Source organism: Atractosteus spatula, chromosome 7, assembly GCF_055471065.1.
Source record: "Atractosteus spatula isolate fAtrSpa1 chromosome 7, fAtrSpa1.hap1, whole genome shotgun sequence".
Taxonomy (NCBI): domain Eukaryota; kingdom Metazoa; phylum Chordata; class Actinopteri; order Semionotiformes; family Lepisosteidae; genus Atractosteus; species Atractosteus spatula.
In genome coordinates this window covers 23,842,339-23,864,518 of record NC_142712.1, presented here as the reverse complement: position 1 = coordinate 23,864,518, position 22,180 = coordinate 23,842,339, and the positions used below count along the sequence as shown (strand labels likewise).

Below are 22,180 nucleotides of genomic sequence, written 5' to 3'. Positions count from 1 at the left end.
CAGAATACAAAAGGTATATATTCAATCAGTTACGAAGAGTTACATATATCAAGAGGACATACGTTCAGTATATCATTCATTAAGACCGTTTCATAAATGAACTTGGTTATAACTTCTACATTAGATACTCAAAACAAGTACATAACTCTTAGGAATTAAATTGATATCAACTGGTTGGGATAACAATTGAATTCTCGAGCTGTAATGCAGTGAAGTTCAATACTCATCCAATCTCTGGGGATTCAGATCTCCTGCGGGCACAAAGAAACAGTTGCAGGCTGTTGCTGTCCAATCCGCGCTCTCTGGCTCCGTGCCAGGCTGTGCTGTGCGGCTTGCGACGGTGCGCTGCTGATGCTCACTGACCGGCTAGTTAGTGTTGGCTTTAACTAGCAAAGTTTGTTCACAGGAGAAAAGATGACTGTGGGTCCCAGCAGGTCAGGAAGAGGACCGGTTCGTTCCTGATGAAGCACTAGTTCTGAATAGTGATTCAGCTGTCCACAGTTCCGACCTGTTCACGAGGCCTGCTGCTGGTTACTCTCTGGCAACCTCCACTCTAGACTCTTAGAACAAAGGAAAGTTCTGGCACTCGGACACACTGGCCGTTCCGTGGTTGTCCGGGCTGAGTCTCAGGATGGACAGGAGGCGCGCTGCGAGAATGTCCTGCCCTTGGGAGCCTTCTGCTCCTGGGCCGTCCTGCCCTGGAATTCTCCTTTGAATTCCCTTTAGAAAAAGTTTCAGAATTCTCTGAATCTCACTGAATCTCTTTGTGTTGCCTGTTTTTACCTGGAGGAACTTCAGCTCGTTGATTGGCTGAAAGTTCCATGGGCATCAGAGTCCCACGTGGGTTACTCAGCCCTACCAGTCCCTGATTGGTTGATCAAGGTGAGATATGAGTCACTTACTCCTGACACTTAGGAATGCAGTCCAGATGTCCATCTGGCACTCCCTAGACAGATAGGCGCCAATGGATGACCATTGATCATGATAGCCAGGCTTAGCTAAGTGCATCCCCCTTTGGGAGCTGTCCTAGGAAACCTTATCAAAAGAAAACATCCTAAATCAGCCTGCATGAATTCTTTCTCTGTGGCTGCAGCACAGAGATGGAGGGTGAGATGGGGCCTCATTTGGGAAGGCTCAGAACACTTAATTCTTTCTTATTATTAAGCCTCGCTGCTACACTAGCATAATCACAGATGAGTGACGAACATAAAGGGGAGTACTAGACAGTCAAGCATTTTACTGTCAATCACAGAAAAACCTTTGTGAATTCTTGCACAGGTGTTCACACACAAGATATTGAGAGAGCATGACATACATACAAGGAAAATGTGTGGAGACTGAGAGTAAATAGGACAGAGATGTTGTTATAGGAGCACTTGCATTTGATAGAGTGGACACATTGGCTTGGAAGTAAACATCAAAATGGCCCCCTGGGTAGATTATTTCATGATTTGAGGAAACAATACCATAGTCATTAACTATCCCTACAAATATGTTGCTCATTATGCCAAACTTGATTATGCTGTGCAGTCTTTGTTATTAATCGTTTTGGTTGAGGCAATAGACAAAGTACAGTCACAGAGCGATGATATGTACTGTATATACTTGATTTTATTTTTGGCTCCACAGCCAAAGTGTTGTGTTTCTCTTTCCTCTACTTTTCAACATGGAATAAACCTTTGCCTGTTCCTACTTGATTTTATGTAGTTACTATTTATTCTACAGTAGTCATTACTTTGTTGCCATGCCTCAAAGTCAAACTAAATGTCATTTCTAAGTGTGTAAAACAAATATTGTTTCGTTAAGATACTGTAAAGATACTTTGTCCATAATTTCTCTTTTTGTATTTGCAAAATATTTTTATAAGTAATACAGTGGTTACAATTATTGTCATTAAAAAAATCTTGTTTTGGATATATGGTCTGTATTATTGGCACATTTAATGTGTGGTTTACAAAGGCTTTATTAATGTCTATTAATAGTTTTCTGCCACATGATTTTACATTAAAAAGCATGAATAGGTTCACACTTTACATGGGGTACTGCAAAAACTTTAACACGGTGGGAATGAAAGCTTTATTAATGTCTGTTAATAGTTTACAGCAACAGGATTTTGCGTTAATAAGCATGAATAGGTTCACACTTTACATGGGGTACTGCTAAAAGATGAAAAACACTGGGAACAAGAGCTATATTAATATCTATTAATAGTTTACTGCAACATGATTTTGCATTAATAAGCATGAATAGGTTCACACTTTACATGAGGCGCTGCAAAGAATGCATAAAAGGCTTATAAAGCCTTTACAAATGCCTGTTAATAATATATACAGTATCAACACAATGTGGGGTTAGTAAATAGAAAGGTCCTTCATAAGGTTTAGTCTGAATGTGGTTGATGGTGACAGAATACTGTAACAGCACATTCATTAAAAAACATACTGCAATTCTACCACTGTCCCGGATTTAAGGTGTCAACAGCCTGGAGCTGCATACACACTGTTGTAACAGAAAGAATAAGGTTCTGGATCCCGAGATGAAGTTAAACAGATGAGTTTATTGCATGCAAGGAACAATAAAGCCGGTCTTGTTTCCCGCAAGAAACAACGAAACCGAAGTATTGTTCAAAGTGCTGGTACAAACTTTAGGTTTATATATCCTTTCCTTTCCGCTTCCGACGTTACTGTTAATATGGTATAGGGGGGAGGTCACGTATTTGGCCAGTTTACAGCTTTTTGGCCAAATGGTCAGGGATTAAGTCCCCAGGGGGTTCCCTAGTTCTCCTAGCTCACATCTGGAATCCTTATCAGTTTAACCCCCTTTCCTGTCATAAACTCCTGTTGCTTAGAAGTCTAATCTTCAAGCAAAAAGGACTTAATTTAAACCCCATCTTTACTTTTACTTCATTCCCCCCTTATAAAATATGGCATACGTCAGTACTGCCTATTTTTTACACATAAGTAGTATAAAGCGACACCTTTCGTCAAGCTTTTGACAGGTACCAAGCCCCTTTTTCCAGCCAATGGGAGTCAGCGGTGGGTGGATGTCCCGCCCCCTTGCCAGCCAATGGCGTGTTGTTATGGGGGCATGTCCCGCCCCCTCAGGAGCCAATGGTGTGTCGTTAAGGGTCGGAACTCCCGCCTTCCCCCCGGCCGGTCGGTCCGGAGCCGCAGGGTCCAAAAGCCCCAAGCCAGCGCATCCCTCGCTTTAGGTGTGTGAAAGCGTGTATTGGTTTGGAAGGGGACCATGTCTGCAGCGGGGTTCAGTGCGCTCTATTATAACACTAGGGAATCGGGTAGTTACGGCGGCATGGGGAGTCTGGTGAGGGCCGCGAGATCCCGGGGTGTGAGCGGCGCCAGCCGCGGCCGGGTGGCAGAGTCGTTGTCCGGCCAGGCTGCTTATACGCTGCACAAGCCGGTGCACGTACGTTTTAAGAGAAACAGGACGTTGGTGTCTGTTGTTTCTGTTACATCTTAACGTGTATAGACATGCTGTCTAAATACGCTTGGGCCGTACCGCTGAAAACCAAGTCTAGAGGGGCCGTGACAGGCGCCTTCCGAAATATACTGCAAGAGGGGCGTGCTCCTAAAAAGCTACAAATGGATGAGGGTAAAGAATTTCTTAACAGGACCTTCCAAAATTTTCTCAAACGTGAGAATACTGAACAGCTAGCCAGCGATGTGAAGGCTAGCATGGTCGAGAGGTTTAACAGAACTATTAAAACAAAAATGTGGAGGTACCTGACACACAAAAACACCTTTCGATATATCGACGTCCTATCAGATCTTATTTACGCTTATAACCATAGTTACCACACAGTCGTGTGGTAAGCCGGGGTTAAACGAACCCCGGCTTCTGTTACACCCGACAACTCCCTTGAGGTGTGGAGAACGATCTATGACGAACACTTTAAGAGAAAACCGTCAAAGTTTTCATTTAATGTGGGTGATCACGTGCGGGTGTCCAAAATAAAGGGAGTGTTTGAGAAGGGATATGAACAGACCTTCACAGATGAAATTTTCATTGTCAAAGAGCGGACCTCGGCTCTGAGACCCTATTACAAACTGCAGGACTAAGCAGGCGACGACATTAAGGGCTCCTTCTATGCAGAAGAGCTGCAGAAGATAAACCCCGCTGTTGATAACGTCTACTGCATCCAAAAGATTTTAGCAGCCAGGGGTCGTGGCAAAAACAAACAGCTTTTGGTAAAGTGGCGCGGTTGGAGCGATAAATTCAATAGTTTGGTAAAGGCTTCCGAGGTCTGAGACATATAGAGGTGGTGAAAAATGAACCCCAATGGTTTCTATGTTACGCTGGCCAGTAATTCACTAGGCAATATTGAATTATTATAATGGAATTACCAGGGAGTTGTTCCGTAATGTGGCCGTGACTGTGTGTATACATTCATTTCCATTAGCCCCGAAAACAACAGCTGTAAAAAGACCAGTTATGGTGCAACCCAACGCTGGTGAGTAATTACGACAATGTTTTGAATAACACTTTACGACCATGTGAGTCTTAAAGACACACGGGTACTTTCTCCACATCAATACACGTATGTGTCTATTCCACAGACGCGGGCGAAGGGACAAATCGATACACGTTTAAAAAACCTTGTTTGGGGTTTACAGTACCACCGCAAAACCTTGTGGAGACACATGCAGATGTTCACGTTATACCAGAGGGTGCGGAGCATATTATCAGATCGCCTGGGAGAAGAGGTCAATATTATATAAAACATTCTTTTAGCATGCACATTTAAACGTGTCTATAATAAAAATTCCCACCGTTTTTCTATTTTTTGGTAATTTGCGGTGTTGAGTTCTTTCACTAATGGTATTTTCCCTCTCTGTGCAGAACCCGAACCTTCAAAAAATAAACTGCGACGCAACGCTAAGACGTTAACGGGGTCAACGAACTCAAAACGTCTCAAATCAACAACCAAAGGTTAATATAATTTAAGAGTGGTCAAGATGTGTTATGATCCACTTACGGCAACCGTTACTTCTTTTGTTAGAATGTTAATTCGTTGAAAGATCCTAGTTCATGTAGATTTCTGTTTGGGGTTATTAAAAAGCCTTATTTTAAAACTGCTTAGCCTTTAAGACTTTAAAGTTAAAAGCGACTGGTCTGTGCCATGGGTCTATATGCTGTTAACCATACCGCTTGACCCAGTAGCGCCACCACAGTCTTAAAGGAAACCGGTGTAACAACATGTCCGGGTAACTTGTTCCATTCACCTGCAGCCCTTTGTGTAAGGATGCGCCACACGTGTGGCGTTTTTATCATAGTTATCGTAGTTTTCTGATTTTGACCGTTTTGGATTGCATTGATTGTTGTGTTGAAAAGTCTTTTATTTTTATCACAGTGTAGTTTTCTGATTTTGAGTTATGGAGCATTGGCGTGGTATTAAAAAGTCGTTTATTTTTATTCACACAGCAGCTGTATCGATGAGCGGTGAAACAAATGTGGCGGAAATGCGGACCCTAAGGTGGTGACTGCATCGAAGATGGCTGTTAATACTCTGACCAAAACCAAACGTGTCAAGCCTTTGGAGAGAAATAATAACGCAATTAGAGACTTGGTGTTTGGTGATGTGCGAGACTCAGTGCGGTATATTGCACAGTTACTATCAACGGTGAGCACTAATGAGGTGGATAAAAAGTGGGATTTAGAGAATCTAAGAGCAGCTTTAGCAAGTGTACATTCCGTGTTTCCAAAATCGATCCAGGTTTACGCCCTCTTAAACATAATTTCTAAAGAGGATGCCACTCTAAACTCTGGATTTCATAACCTGATAATGCTATTCATGGTTCATTGGCGAAGATCCCCAGTGATAAATGACTAAACATACGGTCTAAAAAGTGTTTAAAAGACCAACCGCTTGCCAACATCAAGCGTTTGTACATTAATAAAAGAATTAAACTGGCAAAAGCATGTTTGTTGCGCCGTAAAAAATTCAGAGAGAGGGATCAGATTTCCCAAGGGCCGCCCGAACCATGCAGTGAGAATGCAATGGTAGAAAATAACTTAATGGCCAGGGGTGCTGTAGCAGAACAGGATGGCGATACTTTGAAAACCAAGAACCGGTTGTGCTGAACGATGTGAATCAGGTTGGTGGCGGTGCCGGAGCGAATAGAGACCCCTTAGTTTTCCTGGAGTGTATACGTAGTTATAACAGGTCTTATAATAATTTTAGAGCAACAGAGCAACATGAAGAATTTCGTTTTGTTAATCTCGACAGAATAGCCTCGTATGTACAGGCTATAGACGCTGTGCATGGTGCAGTCCAGAGAATATTGGATGAACTTTCTCCAAACATCGGGGCGAATGATTTTGTACAGCTGCGTTTGACTGCGGGTGGTTTTAACAAACCCTTGTTCTCATGCAGGAGACACCCCGGAGAATTAAATGCTGCCGATTTTTTAAGCCACATCTCAGACCTCTTACAGAGCCACACAGAGTTCTCACCGATGACAGCCTCCGATTAGTGGTGACGATAGTTAGGAATATGCAGGGGGGTGCCCGCCGAAGATTTAAATCCGTTCTGTACAGCAGGGTAATTGCTCGGAAAAAAACACACCTTATCGATTTACATTACACGGGGGGTAATCTGTGTTTCGCCGGGAGTGTGTACGGTTTGTTGAATGAAGGTTGTACCGATGGGGAAATTTTACAGGGCACTAAACGAATGCACAAAGAGTTGGGTTTTCCAGAGAATCAGAAAATTAGTTTGTCAGACATTACCGCTTTTGAAAAACATTTAAAGGTGGTCATTAAAATTTTGTACCACGACCAGGGTGATTGGAAATATTTTACAACGGGGCCCACACCACCAAATTCTAAAATACTTTTTGTTCTACTGCATGAAGAGCATTTTTATGGGGTTTTAAATATTAAAGCTTTTGTGGGGGCGGCGTATTTTTGCACTAACTGCCATGCGGCGTATAGCCACAAAAACGCACACGCCTGTGTTAAAGCTTGTAAAACCTGTTTAGATCCCCAGTGTTGCGAAATTGATGCAGAGATTCAGAATTGCCTGGCCTGTAAGGTCTTTTGTCGTAGCTCTCAATGTTTGGCGAGACACTTTCAGAATGCGTGACGGGTGTTAGTAAGTGTGAGCGCAGGGTTTTTTGTGAGAAATGTGGGGTTTATAACCTCGCAAGTCACAAATGTAAAGAGAAACTGTGCTCGGGTTGTAACAACGTGATCGACACCCCTGACACACATTTGTGCTACATACCGCCTTTGGACAACCCCAAAATTTCAAACAAGTACATTTTTTTCGACTTTGAATGCATGCAAGAAACGGGGACACACATACCAAATTACGTACATACCACGCCCTTCATATTAACAATAAACGAAGCTGGGAATTTTATGGTGAAACTTGTTTAAAGGCTTTTGTGTGTAAATTTATCAACGGGCGTTTCAAAAACTATACTTTCATATCGCACAATAGCAAGGGTTATGACAATTACCTAGTAATCAGACAGTTGCTAGATGAAAAGATGGACGTTGAGCTAATTAATCAGGGTGGTAAGATAATGTGTATGACCGTAAAAGCTCTGAACATCAGATTTATCGATTCTCTAAACTTTCTCTCCATGAAATTAAGCAAATTGCCATCAGCCCTGGGGTTCCCCGGGGGTAAGGGTCATTTTCCACACTTGATGAACACTTCAGAAAACCAAAATTATGTCGGACCGATGCCACCGCCAGAACTTTACGGCATTAACTACATGCTGCCGAGCGAGAAAGCCGAGTTTTTGGTTTGGTATGATGAATGCAGGGGAACTGTGTTTAACTTGCAGACTGAACTGAAACGCTACTGCCAACAGGATGTTGCAATTCTAAGAGAAGGCTGTGTCAGGTTCCGGGACGAGGTCATGACTATGACCAGACAGACACGCGTGACTGAGTCAGGGGCCGCCTGCGTTGTGTGCATCAGTTTCAGTTTGTGACCATCGCTAGTGTCTGCATGGCCATGTTCAGACTTATGTTTTTACAGGAAGAGACGATAGCATTGCTACCCCATGACAATTACCACCGCCAACAAAAACGATTTTCTACACCCAGCATTCAGTGGCTTATGTACATCGAACACACAGAGCACGTTAAAATCCAACACCCGTTAACCACGGCCGGTGAATTCAAGGTTGGACCATATTTTTTGGATGGTTATGCTGTAATTGACGGAGTGCAGACAGCCTTTGAGTTCAACGGTTGCTTTTTTCACGGTTGTAGCGTTTGTTATTGTGAAAACGATTTTAATCCGCTGACAAACACTACTTTTGGTTGGTTGTACAGAAAGACGATGGTGAAAATTAATTTTCTCAAAATGAGAGGTTTTAACATGCGTGTTTTGTGGGAGCACGAGTTCAGAGACATGCTTGTTGAAAATAAAGACTTGGGTAAATTTCTAACAGCGGCACAGTTACTAGAGCCTCTACAACCGCGTGATTCACTTTTTGGGGGGAGAACAAATGCTATTTGTTTGCATTACACAGCGCAGCCCGGTGAAAACATTCATTACTATGATTTCACCAGTCTGGATCCGTTTGTGAACAAAACAAAAAAATACCCACTGGGGCATCCCCGAATAATTTATAACAACTTTGGAGATTTAAAATGGTATTTTGGTTTAGCGAAGGTGAAAGTTTACCCACCCAAACGTTTGTACTTTCCAGTACAAAACCGAAATTGACAAAAAACTGTTTTTCACACCGTCGTACGTGTGCTGAAACAAAACAGACCACTCCCTGCGAGCACAGTAATGAAGATCGCACCTTGACTGGTGTCTGGTGCACCCCTGAATTACAGATGGCCTTATATCTGGGGTATAGAGTGTGTAAAATTTACTTAATTTGGCATTTCGAAAAGGCCTCACACGATCTTTTTTCCGACTACATCAAACTGCATCTGAAAGGGAAACAGGAAGCTTCGGGGTTTCCAGAGTGGTGTACAGATGTCACGAAACAACAAAGATATATCAGCGAATATTATGAAAAAGAGGGTGTCTGGCTGGACCCCGGCAACATTAAAAAGAATCCGGCCAAAAGACAGCTTTCAAAAATTGCCTTGAACAGTTTGTGGTGCAAGTATGGGCAAAGAGACAATTTACCACAGACCACCATTATGAGAAACCCCGATGAATTGTTCAGGTACTTATTTACGCCATATCATGAGGTGTCAGCCTGCGAGTTTATCGATGAAAACACAGCCTGTGTTACGTGGAAACACACTAAACACCACTATACAGGCCATTCAAACACTAACATTTTCATCGCTAGCTTTACAACCGCCTATGCCCGCTTGGAGTTATACAACCTGCTAAATGCTTTGCAAGGCCGCTGTCTGTACCACGACACAGATTCCGTTATCTTCGTGAGCCGGGAGGGTGAGTGGAATCCGGGGCTGGGTGATTATTTAGGTGAGCTGACCAGCGAAATCGATGCTGGACAACACATCACCGGGTTTGTGTCAACAGGACCCAAGTCGTACGGGTACAAGCTGTCTGGTGGGAAAGCCTGTTCAAAGGTGAAAGGCATTATTCTCAATGTGAACAATTGTGAAAAAGTTAACTTTGAGAGTCTGCGGGACTTGGTTTTTGACTATGGCGTTAACTCTTATGCAGAGTGCCGGGAATTTAAACACATTTCTATTCAACAGCCGATGATCGTGCGTGTTAAAAAGGATTGGCGCACTGAGACCCGGACCTTAAAGAAAACCCAGAAGGTGGTGTACGACAAGCATGTGCTGCAAGAAAATTTGACATCGTTGCCCTACGGATATTTACACGATGGATGTCAGGTTAAAACACCCTTTTTCATGCATTTTGTCCGGATCCTCGAATTGCGGTTAAAGTTATTTTATAAAACAGCTCTTGGAGAACGGTGATACCGTTATGACTCGTAAACCCGAAAACATAGTCTGGTATTACAGCTGCTGGCAACCTCTATACGCTGAGTTGCTTGTGAAATTTCCATACATTCAGTTTATAGAAGGACTACCGACGTCGTTTTCCAAAGACCAGCTACTGCCACCGGGTAGAGTTAATTTGATTATAGTTGATGATTTGATGGAGTCTGCGTGTGAAAATAATGAGATAGAAAAAGCTTTTACCAAATACGTACACCACTGAAACCTCAGCACCATGTACAGTATATCGTCCAAAATGTGTTTTGTCAAGGCCGGAAAAGTAGAACCATAGCGTTAAATACAAAGTACATGGTGCTGTTTAAAAACCCTAGAGATAAACTACAGATTGCAACCCTGTCCCGGCAGATGTACCCCGGTAAAGCCAAATTTTTTTTGGAAGCGTTCGATGACGCTACTAAAAAACCTTTCGGTTACTTGTTGGTGGATTTAAATGCCACCCCAGATGACTATTGCTTGCAAACAGGTCTTTTCCCCCCAGATGTACCCACGGCTTATGTATTTATAAAATCTAAACGTCGGTGATCTCGCAACCACAGACTCAGTCGAAAAAACATATTCGGGACGTCGTCATGTCTTCACGCGTTCGGAGAAACCTGACTCTCTTACATTTTCTGGTAAAAGCCGCCCCCAATCAGCGGAAAGCTATTCTCTGCGGGGCTTCAAATGATCTTGTACAGGCCATAGCTGAAATCGCCTTGAATACCTTGAAAGGGAACATACCGTTATCTGCTAAGCAGTTTGGGACCCTGAAGAGAAAGCGTAAGCTTATAAAGACTTTCAGTCGAAAGGGTCTTTCTCTTAAAAGAAAGAGACTCTTGGTGAACCAGTCCGGCGGTTTTATCGGGACCCTGTTGAGTATTGCAGTACCATTGATTACAGGGCTTCTACAACGTCAATAGTGGAGCACGCTGAAAAAATGTACCTGGTACCTCAGAAACAGCTCGATCGACTCTGAGAGCGGTCTGGCCTCGAAAGCGATGTAAGAAAAATAACAACCCGCCGGTTGGATGATGAAATGAGAGACATTCTTCAGAACTCACATCTGGCCGATTATGAAAAAGTGAAATTGTACAGTCAGGTGTTACAACGGTATTTGACATTAGTACGCCAGGAGACTACCGAAAAGGGGACTTTTTATCCCTTTACATCTATGGTATAAGCCTTTACATCTATGGTATAGAAAAAAGACGCAATGTAGTCCGGAGGTCACCGCAAAAGAATCTTGCAATTGTCTGTTGTTGTAAAATATGGAATTAGCATTTCTGTTTAAGAAATCAATAATGTTCTTGGGAAAGAAAAAGGCTTCGGGTGAAAATCCGTAGGAGTCGAAAAATTCTGCTCCCTCGTCATCGGGTAAGTAAATAGCAAGCCAGTGTTCACCGGGGCGGTCGTGTGGGTGAGTATTAACTATTAAACTCAGAGGGCGCCGCGCCAGTCTCTCGCGCGGTAGGGCATCACTGGGGAACACACCTAGAAAACTGTCTCGGGTGTAGCGGTCTCGGGTTAGAATGTCTTCCAGCTGTTTGGTGTTCATCTTTATGTGCAGGTTGTGTGGTCTCCCGTGCTTTTAAGCTGAAGTCGTAAATGACTTGACGTCTCATATCCAGCTCTATCACGTTGTCAAACAGCGCGTACACAACCATGTTAACTGTAGTGGGTAGCGGTTGCGCGAAGCGTATTTCAGCTATCAGATTACCTGTTTTGATAAGTGAATAATGCCCTGTGCACTCGTCGTCGGGGCTGAGATTGAAAGCGAACAATTTGTAACCGCGGGCGTACTCCTCGCGGTTCACCAGAAGTGGTTTGTCTTTCAGACGCTTCCCGGATGTTTCCACCAGATTAAAATATTCACGGATGCAATGGCTATTCTGGAAGTCGGATTGAAGGGGTTTAGTGGGGATTTGTTCACCGTCAGCGTAGACAGCCAGAAAGTTAATGTTGTAGTATTTAAAATTGAAGGGGTTTTGTGTAAAACTGCCGCTGAATGCCGCGTTGTCCACAAACCCCAAAATGACCACTTTGGGTAACTGTCCGAGAAAGAGGTATTCTTGGTTACACAAACGGCTCCCTGCAGGCAGACTGAAGACTTTAATCTGTACGCGGTCTATGGGGTATTTAGCGTTGGCCATCAGGAGTGCTTCGGTGTGTTCCAGTCTGACCCTTGGTGACACTCTGACTCTTTTCACAAACAAAGATGCAGAGTGTACGCTCAGTTCGTGTTCTCCGACGGTGTTCATTAAGCAGAAAGCATCTCTGTTGCGCGTGAGTTTTATTTTCAGGTCTACGCCATTCAGTAGTAGTTTGTCCTGAAAAAACAGGTCTGCGTGAATGTGACCCAGGAGCTCCAGTTTTCGGCTTTGCGTTGTGTATGATGCTGTTTTTCGTAACCCCTGATTGGGTCCATCCAAAATCGTGGACTCGTGTTGCCCGGCTGTGTCTTTGTAAAAGAGCCCTGTTGAATACTGCGTCTTCAGCGTCTCTTCACTGTAGTTCAGGACAGACTCTATAAAGGCTCTGTAAGGATAACAGTTGTTGCTCTGGCTGATCAATCAGTCTCCTACGGTGATGTCAACCTGGCTGAAGATGGCAGCGATGGGGTAATTCACCAGACTCACACGGGCTGCCGCATCAATGTCCCGACCGTCTGCTTCCGTTATTTTACAGGTCAAATAGAGCAGCGTGTTGTTTAAATCTAAATAATCTTCTCCGTTGCCTGCGACGTAGAACTCCAGAGGTGTGTTTTCCGTTAGGGCCGTGAGGGGTAGAACTTCTATGTAAAAGCTTTTCTCGATGCTTGTTTGGGTAGGCGCTAATTGAAATATGTCCAGCTCCGACTTGGCGCATTCTGCAGACCCACCGTGAACAAAAGCCATATTTAAAATATGTCTCGTTTCGTATCTCATTGATTGCGGTGTGTCATGCCCCTCTTCTTGGTCGACCTGAAGCTTTTATGAGTTGACTGTCTGCGCTTAGCCGTTCTTTTATCAGGTTTCCGAGGCCCCCGATGGTGAGATGATGAAGTCTGTCTTTTTCTCTTGACACCCCTGCGGATGTATGCTAGACCCGAACCTTCCTGCTGATGTGCAGCCACCTTAGACATGACCGCGCTTGTAACGTTGCTAACCACGTCTTTGGCGATGTTTTTAGCCGCCGATGCCATGTGTGGCTTAGCTATTTCAAACCCTCGTTTTAGAAAAGGCACGGCTTTTCTAAATAGCGCTCTGAAAATACCCCCGATACACGCGCTGTATTGAACCGGTAGCCCTGAAAATCCTGGTAATCCATAACCAGCCTGTTGTTTGTAGTAGTGCGTATACAAAGAAGGATCCCTGTAGCTCTTGATGACCATCATCCTTTCAGATGTTTGTTGCTTTCACAGGTCTGAAATGCAGCTTGACGATGACCTTTCCAAATGCAAATGACACGTGCTCGTTTTGATCCGTCTTTATTTCAATAGTGATGTTGTTAAAATGATTGATGCTCACCGGCACGTAATGGGGTTTGTCGTACAATACTGTGACGAATTCACCATCCATGCCTCTGAAGGGCACACAACGCAAAAGCGGTGCGTAGACGTCGCCTATTAACTGGTGTTCTATGATATCGGTGTATATATACATGGTGTTAAATCCGCCAGTCATATCGACGGGGTGCGGTGATTTTACACTTCCGACACCCGCTTTGAAACCCAACATCCTCGCCAGGCGGCTATGCACCTGTATAACAAACCGTTTATCACTAACAATCCTTACCGACCGGCTAATCGGGTTGTATTTAAGACTTACAGCCGTTAACTTGGATTTTTCCACAGCCCGTTTCATTTCATGCAAGAGCTGCTCGATGTTGCTGTAGTACCCTCTTGGTAAGGTACATGTCCATATAGTCTTGAGCTCATCGCTGACAACAGAAAAACTTTGTCTTCATCAAACGTGTTTAGCGTGTGCGGATAGTGCAGCTCGACCAGCCCCACTTCCCAGCTCCCGTCCAGGTCAATCGCCTTTGCCAGATGCTCTGTGAAGCACGCTTTGGTGTTCTTTGGAAACATCTTTGAGGATGAATTACTGGCCAGCGTAACATAGAAACCATTGGGGTTCATTTTTCACCACCTCTATATGTCTCGGACCTCGGAAGCCTTTACCCAACTATTGAATTTATCGCTCCAACCGCGCCAAAAGCTGTTTGTTTTTGCCACGACCCCTGGCTGCTAAAATCTTTTGGATGCGGTAGACGTTATCAACAGCGGGGTTTATCTTCTGCAGCTCTTCTGCATAGAAGGAGCCCTTAATGTCGTCGCCTGCGTAGTCCTGCAGTTTGTAATAGGGTCTCAGAGCCGAGGTCCGCTCTTTGACAATGAAAATTTCATCTGTGAAGGTCTGTTCATAACCCTTCTCAAACACTCCCTTTATTTTGGACACCCGCACGCGATCACCCACATTAAATGAAAACTTTGACGGTTTTCTCTTAAAGTGTTCGTCATAGATCGTTCTCCACACCTCAAAGGAGTTGTCGGGTGTAACAGAAGCCGGGGTTCGTTTAATAGTCGTGTGGTAACTATGGTTATAAGCGTAAATAAGATCTGATAGGATGTCAATATATCGAAAGGTGTTTTTGTGTGTCAGGTACCTCCACATTTTTGTTTTCATAGTTCTATTAAACCTCTTGACCATGCTAGCCTTCACATCGCTGGCCGTAACGAAATGTTCAATATTCTCACGTTTGAGAAAATTTTGGAAGGTCCTGTTAAGAAATTCTTTACCCTCATCCATTTGTAGCTTTTTAGGAGCACGCCCCTCTTGCAGTATATTTCGGAAGGCGCCTGTCACGGCCCCTCTAGACTTGGTTTTCAGTGGTACGGCCCAAGCGTATTTAGACAGCATGTCTATACATGTTAAGATGTAACAGAAACCGTCGTTGAACTCGCGGTGTTCTCTCATGTCTACCAAGTTGGCCTGCCACTGCCAGTCCATTTCGGACACCAACGTCCTGTTTCTCTTAAAACGTACGCGCGCCGGCTTGTGCAGCGTATAAGCAGCCTGGCCGGACAACCACTCGGCCACCCGGCCGCGGCTGGCGCCGCTCACACCCCGGGATCTCACGGCCCTCACTAGACTCCCCACGCCGCCGTAACTACCCGATTCCCTAGTGTTATAATAGAGCGCACTGAACCCCGCTGCAGACATGGTCCCCTTCCAAACCAATACACGCTTTCACACACCTAAAGCGAGGGATGCGCTGGCTTGGGGCTTTTGGACCCTGCGGCTCCGGACCGACCGGCGGGGGGGAAGGCGGGAGTTCCGACCCTTAACAACACACCATTGGCTCCTGAGGGGGCGGGACATGCCCCCATAACAACACGCCATTGGCTGGCAAGGGGGCAGGACATCCACCCACCGCTGACTCCCATTGGCTGGAAAAAGGGGCGTGGTACCTGTCAAAAGTTTGACGAAAGGTATCGCTTTATACTACTCACATACAATGTCAGGGCAGATCTTTCCTTTCTAGGTGAACAGGCATGCATTGCCATGACATTGTGCGTTCCATGGTTACAACAAGATGTGATTGATGTTTTTGTACAAGTGATAGTTACAATTATACATATGAAACAATCCTAATCCTACAAATACATAAAGTCCTACCCCAGAACCCAAACGCAGACCTCAGCCATGTGGAGATCTATCGTCAGGATCTTGGAATAGCAATATTGACCCAACTCTGATTATCATTTTTTTTGGCTGATACATATGCCAACACCTGGAATGTATCCCCAGTAATGCTCCTCAGGCCTAATAAGCACACAGTTGGTCCACCTTAGGAAGCATCAGACACAGAAACGGTAACAACATCCTTCTTTCTGTTCACTCAGTCTCTGGTGCCGTGGCTTGGTGAAAGTGCGATGCATGGGTCCAGCGATCTCATCCTGTCACTCAGATGGCACAGTCAGTAGTTACTGGCACTTGATATGGTCCCTCCCAGCAGGATTGCAACGTCTGGCAGGGTATCCCTTCTTCACATACACCCATTCGCCAGGCATCCGGTCGTGTCTCCCCTCTACTGGAGGTCCCCAAGCGTCCAGCACCTGTTCACGAGCCCTGTGCACCACTTCAGTTAACAAACCTACAATACTGTAATAGAGAGTTAGTAAATTCAACAGTCCATTAGCCAAACTTGGCCTCCAGGGAGTTTCTTTGGCTACCCGTGATGATCTCAAATGGGCTCAGTCTCACAGTTCCGTTTAATCCAGCCCACAAACTGCACAGGACCGCAGGTAGAGCATCTACCCACGGTGTTCCTTCAGTTGATATTTCCTTAGTTGGTCTTTCAGACTGTGGGTGATGGGGGCAATGTAACTTCCACCTCACCCCAATGAGGCGATTATAACCTGGCACACCTTTCCAGTGTAGTATGCCCCTAGATCAGTATCCAAGGGGCAGGGCAGTCCACCCCACGGGATCATCTTTGTCATACACCAGCATGAATTTCTGGCTACAAAATGTCATTGGGCTGTGAGAACATGCAGGGCATCTGGTGTCCTGACGGCCCCACATTCCATCATCATACAACCCCACATTCTATTCACATTTTTTCTAACTACATCTATTAAAGGCCTCAACCTGAATTCTCCCTTTTCCCCAATAGAGGTTTCACAGGGGTCTCAGATTCCTGCTCTCCCAGTGCCGCTTGCCTGGCATCTGCATCTGCAAGGTCATTCCCTTGAGTTACTGGAATTATTTATTTATTGTGTTATTTACACCTTACTTCAGCTGCTTCAATCGGCAGCTGTAAAACTACAAATCAGTTCAGAGACAAATCCAGTATTCTTAACTGGAATCCCTGCCGTTGTGAGAGAATCCTATTTCTCTATAGCCATCCAGAATTGTGGCCTACATGCAACAAATACATACATTATATACATATACAGTAACCCTTTAACTCTTTCTTTTTATAATTTTCCATCAGGGCTCTAAACTGGATTGCTGTGCTGAGGCAGGGGAGGGGCATTTTCCGGTCGTTTGCACCTCGAATTCTGTTGTAACAGCTCAGCCTGTTCTCTGTTCTCCCTCATGCATCAGAGAGGACCCATCAGTAAACAGTATTACATTTTCTTAAATTTTCACGGTCCCCCACCATTTGGCTACAGCATCTAATGGTATAATAGCATCCCACCGGATGGTGCCTACCTCCATGCTCCTGCGTCAGCACAGCTGCCCAGAATTTTATTTTATTCATTTTTATTTTTCTGTCAATGCGCAATGACATTATGTATTGTATGATTGAAGCTGTATCTAAGTAAATCTACAATTAAAAAAGCAGCAAAAGTGGAGTAGAGCTACTATAAGTAGATGAATGAGCCTGGGTCTGGAGGAGTAGGTTATGAGAACAAATCTTACAGTGGGTAGGAGAGTGTGTGGGTTAAAGTGTGAATCTGAGCACATGAAACAGAGGAGCTTTATAAAGACAAAATCAAGGTTTGTAATTAAAAGAGGGATTCTGTTTTGGCATCAGCAATCACAAAAGGGAAATAAAAAGGAGCTGTTCACCATATGAAGAAAGTATCTCAATTGAAGTTGTTGAAGCTCCCAGGGCCTTGCCTCTGGCTACAAGCCCAGACTGCCATTGGATTCAGTGATCAGACTGCCTAGTATCTGACACTCATCATCAGAGACAGCACTTCAAAAAAAAAAATTACATTTAGAAGAAAAAAAAAACAAAAAGAAGAAAATTGAATAATCATCAAAAAGGGGTTTAACTGTGTGTCACTAAAATTTTCTTTGAAGAATTAAATACTAATCCCACCTCTCTCACAGCGATCCAGCTTTGATTCCAAGAGTGTAAGTCCTCTTCTTCTGGGAGCCAATAATACCGAGTCTAGGCCCTCCACAGTTCCCTGTAACTCAAACATAAAAGAAAAAGACAAATATATATTATTTCATCAGCTAAGATAGAGGTCTGAGCTTCTGTGGTATGGAATTGTATCTGGCAGACTGCTTAAAATCTGACCCATAAATTCTCACTTATTTCTAAGGTGTTATATTAGTCTTTTTATCGTATTCACTATCATTTAATTCCAAACCTCTCCCTTTCCTATTCTAGAGCAAACGTAATTGAAGCACTGACTGGTCAGCTTCTAATTCCATTATGCCACTTGATTGACAGTTCAGAGGGTGGCCTCGCCTATGTCAGTGCAGCAGAGAGAAAGGATTGATTAGAGTAAGGGTGAATAATTCTGGAGCAAAGGAACTGCAGAAGAAATGTGAATGGTGAGAATGGAGATAATTCAGGAAATCTGTGTTGCTTTTCTTCTCTCTTTTGTAGTTTGATTTTCACTAAGTAGCTGAAGTAATACAAACCACACAATAGCTTATTTTCTTTTTTTTATGAAAACTTATTTGATTTTAATGGCTTGTTTTTCATTATTTCAAAATTATTATATTAAAATACATTATTTTGTGTGGTTGCTCTGTCTTGACTACATTGTTCACCTGCATGAATGAACCTGATCTTTAACCAAACAACTGAAAGCAGGAAAGGGTAATTATATATGGAGCTTCTTCTTGTGCTACTGAGTGCCCCAGTTGAACTTGGCAGTGAATGTTTAACACACGAAGCACATCGTCTTCATTTAGAGACAAACTATGCAAAACAAAGCCAGAAGAAATTTTCATTTCAGATTTGTTTTATTTTTGTGGGAACAGAAAGCTAAAAAACAAAACCCCACATTTATATATATTGACTGGTATTTTGAATACAGTAAGCCACCACAAGGCAACCAATATTTTTGAAAATTAGATCTTTATTCTGAGTTTTTATTAAGTAAGAGGACTGTCAGACAGATCAAGTAGGTAGCTGCATCTGCATACATAGGCTGCAAAGGAACAGGTAAATGTTCTTCTCACCTGAAGAAGGTTTGAACTATTTGTATAGGCTTTAAACTTTCTTGAAAAAGGATGCAGACCTGAAACAATCAAATAACCATGCACACTTTCTGAAACCACAGTGTAACCAGAATAAAAAAACAGAGAGACTGAGAAAGACAAATTCTAAAAAGGGAAAAACAAAACCGAAACTACAGAACAGGCGGCTTCCTGCGGAAGAAGACGGATGGCTGTTGACTGTTGAGAAAGTGCCTGTGACTGTGAATCTGGAGAAAAAGGGATAAATACAGATATGAGGGGTAGTTTTGTTTTTAATCTTTACTTTTTGACTATTTTTCATTTAATAAAATAAAAAATAAACCTCTTGAACTACCCAATTATTGTGGAGTTTTGTCTGTGTTTAAACCTCCCTGTCCAGATTTTTCTATGTGTCACATGTTACAACGCAATTTATGATGGTGTGGATGTGACACTAGTTTCCTGAGGGAATCCAGTAGTGAAGGTGCCCAGATTTATATCCTGAAACTGTAGTTGAGTTGGAAGTTCGAGATCAAACCCTGTAGGTCAGAAGTCCAAAAGATGCCTAGTCAAGATCCGATTACTTAGGAAGGTAATGAGAGCAGAGGTCCAAAACTCCAATGGTTATCTGAAAAGCTGTGATCTGAAAGAGGAGGTCGAGAGAAAAAGCAAACTCCAAACACTGTACCAACTGTACCAAACCAAAAAAAGCACACGGAAGGCAGGAAAGTTCATGTGCAGGGACAAACCCAAAACAAACCCAAAAAACAAACCCAAAACACTGCGCATAGAAGGAGACGCCAGCTGAACTTGAGTGAACCTGGAGTGGGGGTGTGGTAGAGAGGCAATCAGTAGATTGGTCAGCTAATTAAATGAGAGGAACGGCCCCTTAAACTAGGGGTCAAGGCTGACTTGCTGGAACACCTGGAACTCCTAATTTTACCCCCCCTTGAGGAGTGGCTCCTGGTGCTCTTGATGGACGGTCAGGGAACTGGCGATGGAAATCCCGAATAAGATCCTGGTCTAAAATGTCCTTCTCAGGAACCCAGGAGCGTTCCTTGGGTCTGTATCCCAGTCTACCAAAAAACCGAAGAGTGCCTAAGTGCCAATGAGAATCCAGAATCTTATCAACGGTGTACAGATGCAGCCATTTAAAATGAACGAGGTATGCTGCAGTAAAACGTGGTGGGCGTGGTACAATATACTGCTGTATACCGTATGCAAATTAGATTATGATAATAGTGTCTGGAAGCACCTTGTAAGACCTCGTAAAACCACCCTGTAGAGCTAATAAAGCTTAACATCTCATGTACAGCATTTTAGCTGTCACCAGAAAATGCCAGGTTTTGAATCCCGGTCACTGCTGAGGGACAATCTTTTTCCAATTAAGAATTTAAGTTGTAATTAGACTTTTAATCATTTAAAACTGTATATTACAGCATGTTAATCATTAAACATTAAAAAGTCTGTAAATTTTACAAAAGCAAGATTGATAATTTGACAAACGTACACAACCTTCTACCATTATCATAAATATTTTAATTATGCAGAAATATTTTATGCATCAATGTCTTTACGGAAGATATTATTAATAGTATTAATAATGAATGCCCTTTGACAAGCTGTAAGCACAACGTATTACCGTATTCTTTGTAACTGTCTGCATCCGTTTAACTGTTGCAACAGTGAATCTATGAGATGGAATAACAGGTTCTGGGTGCCGTTCTATTTCCGGAGGGTCATAGAGCCGGGAGAGGGCACCAGCCTTAGGGTTCTTAGAATTGGGGATTTAGATGATAAAAAAATGGAAATGAGAAAAGAAAAGTGACCAGTGGGCTTAACGAGGATTCAAGCGTTTAGCAGACTGCAAAAAAGCTAAATTCTTGTGGTTGGTGTGAATAATGAATGGATGCTGAACCCCCTCCAGCAAGTGTCCATTCCTCGAGGGCCGGTTTTATGGCAAAGAGTTCACAGTTCACGTCACATCATAGTTGATTTCTGCCAAAGAAAGTTTTCAGGGAAAAAGTATGTACACGTTGAGATAATACCGCGCCCACTCCATAAGCTGAAGCATCTGCTTCTACTACAAAAGGTAGGGAGGGGTCGGGATGACGAAGAAGTGGGGCAGAGACAAAAAGTTGTGTCAGGTGTTGGAACGCCTGTTCAGCCTGGGGGTTCCATTTGCCTTGACTGGGGCCCTTGTCACCACTGAACTGAAATCATGTATAAACCGTCTATAAAAGTTAGCAAATTTGTATTTCCCTGAGGTTCTTTACTTTACTCGCCCTTACTTGAGTCCATTTGAATTCCTGCTGAGGAAATGATGTAACCTAGAAACTGGACCCTTAAAATATGAAAATTACATTACACTACAATTACATTTTTCTTATTTGGCATATACATTATTTTTAATGAGGTTGGACAGTACCTCCCGGACATGAAGAATGTGACTTTGAGTGTCACTAGAATAAATCAAGTTGTTGTCAAAGAAAAATAAGACATATTTATTAATAATATCCCTACAAATGTCAGTTATAAAAGTTTGAAATACGGCAGGAGCATTAACCAGGCCAAAAGGTATAACTAAATATTCATAGTGACTGTGTGTTGTCATGAAGGCAGTCTTCCATTCATCACCCTCTCGAATGCGTATTAAATTATAGGCTGCATGGACATCCAATTTCGAGAAGATAGAAGCTCCTCGAACTGACTCCAAAGCCACAGGTATTAAGGGTAATGGGTAATGATTCTTTAGTGTGATCTTGTTCAGGGCTTTATAATCAATACAGGGTCTGGACCACCATCCTTCTTTTCAACAAAAAAGAAACCTGCAGACACTGGGGAGGTAGAAGGGTGAATGATACCTGCACGAAGAGATTCCTCAATATATTTTTCTAGGGCTTTTGATTCAGTGTTTGAAAGTGGGTAGATTTTACCCTTAGGGGGTAGAATGCCTGATAAAAGATCTATGTCATATGGTCTGTGAGGAGGAAGAGATTAGAGTTGCTCGCTAAAGACCTCAGCTAAATTTCTATCGAAGTGAGGAATTTTCTCAAAAACAGATGGTTTTAAGATTATAAAATGCTACTCTTAGTGGTAGTCGGCAGCAAGATACTTGGACTATAGAAAACACCAGGGAGGAGATCACACACCTATTTACATCAATGGGACTGCAGTGGAGAGGGTCAGCAGTTTTATGTTCCTGGGAGTAAACATCTCAGAGGACTTAACCTGGACCCACCACACCAACACCGTGGTCAAAACAGCACGGCAGCGCCTATTCTTTCTCCATAGGCTAAAGAGGTTTGGCATGCTATCACATAATCAGGCCAACTTCTACAGGTGCA

General features: G+C 43.3%; 1 protein-coding gene across 1 annotated transcript in view; it reads left to right on the top strand.

Moving 5' to 3' along the window:
• The first annotated feature begins 7,709 nt into the window (after positions 1-7,709).
• The window catches only part of LOC148830737 (uncharacterized), a 69,788-nt gene continuing 55,317 nt past the window's right edge, over positions 7,710-22,180 (top strand). The window contains exon 1 of the mRNA XM_088919967.1: positions 7,710-7,956. Coding sequence (XP_088776093.1) covers positions 7,710-7,956 — 247 coding nt within the window. The remainder of the gene's footprint in view (positions 7,957-22,180) is intronic.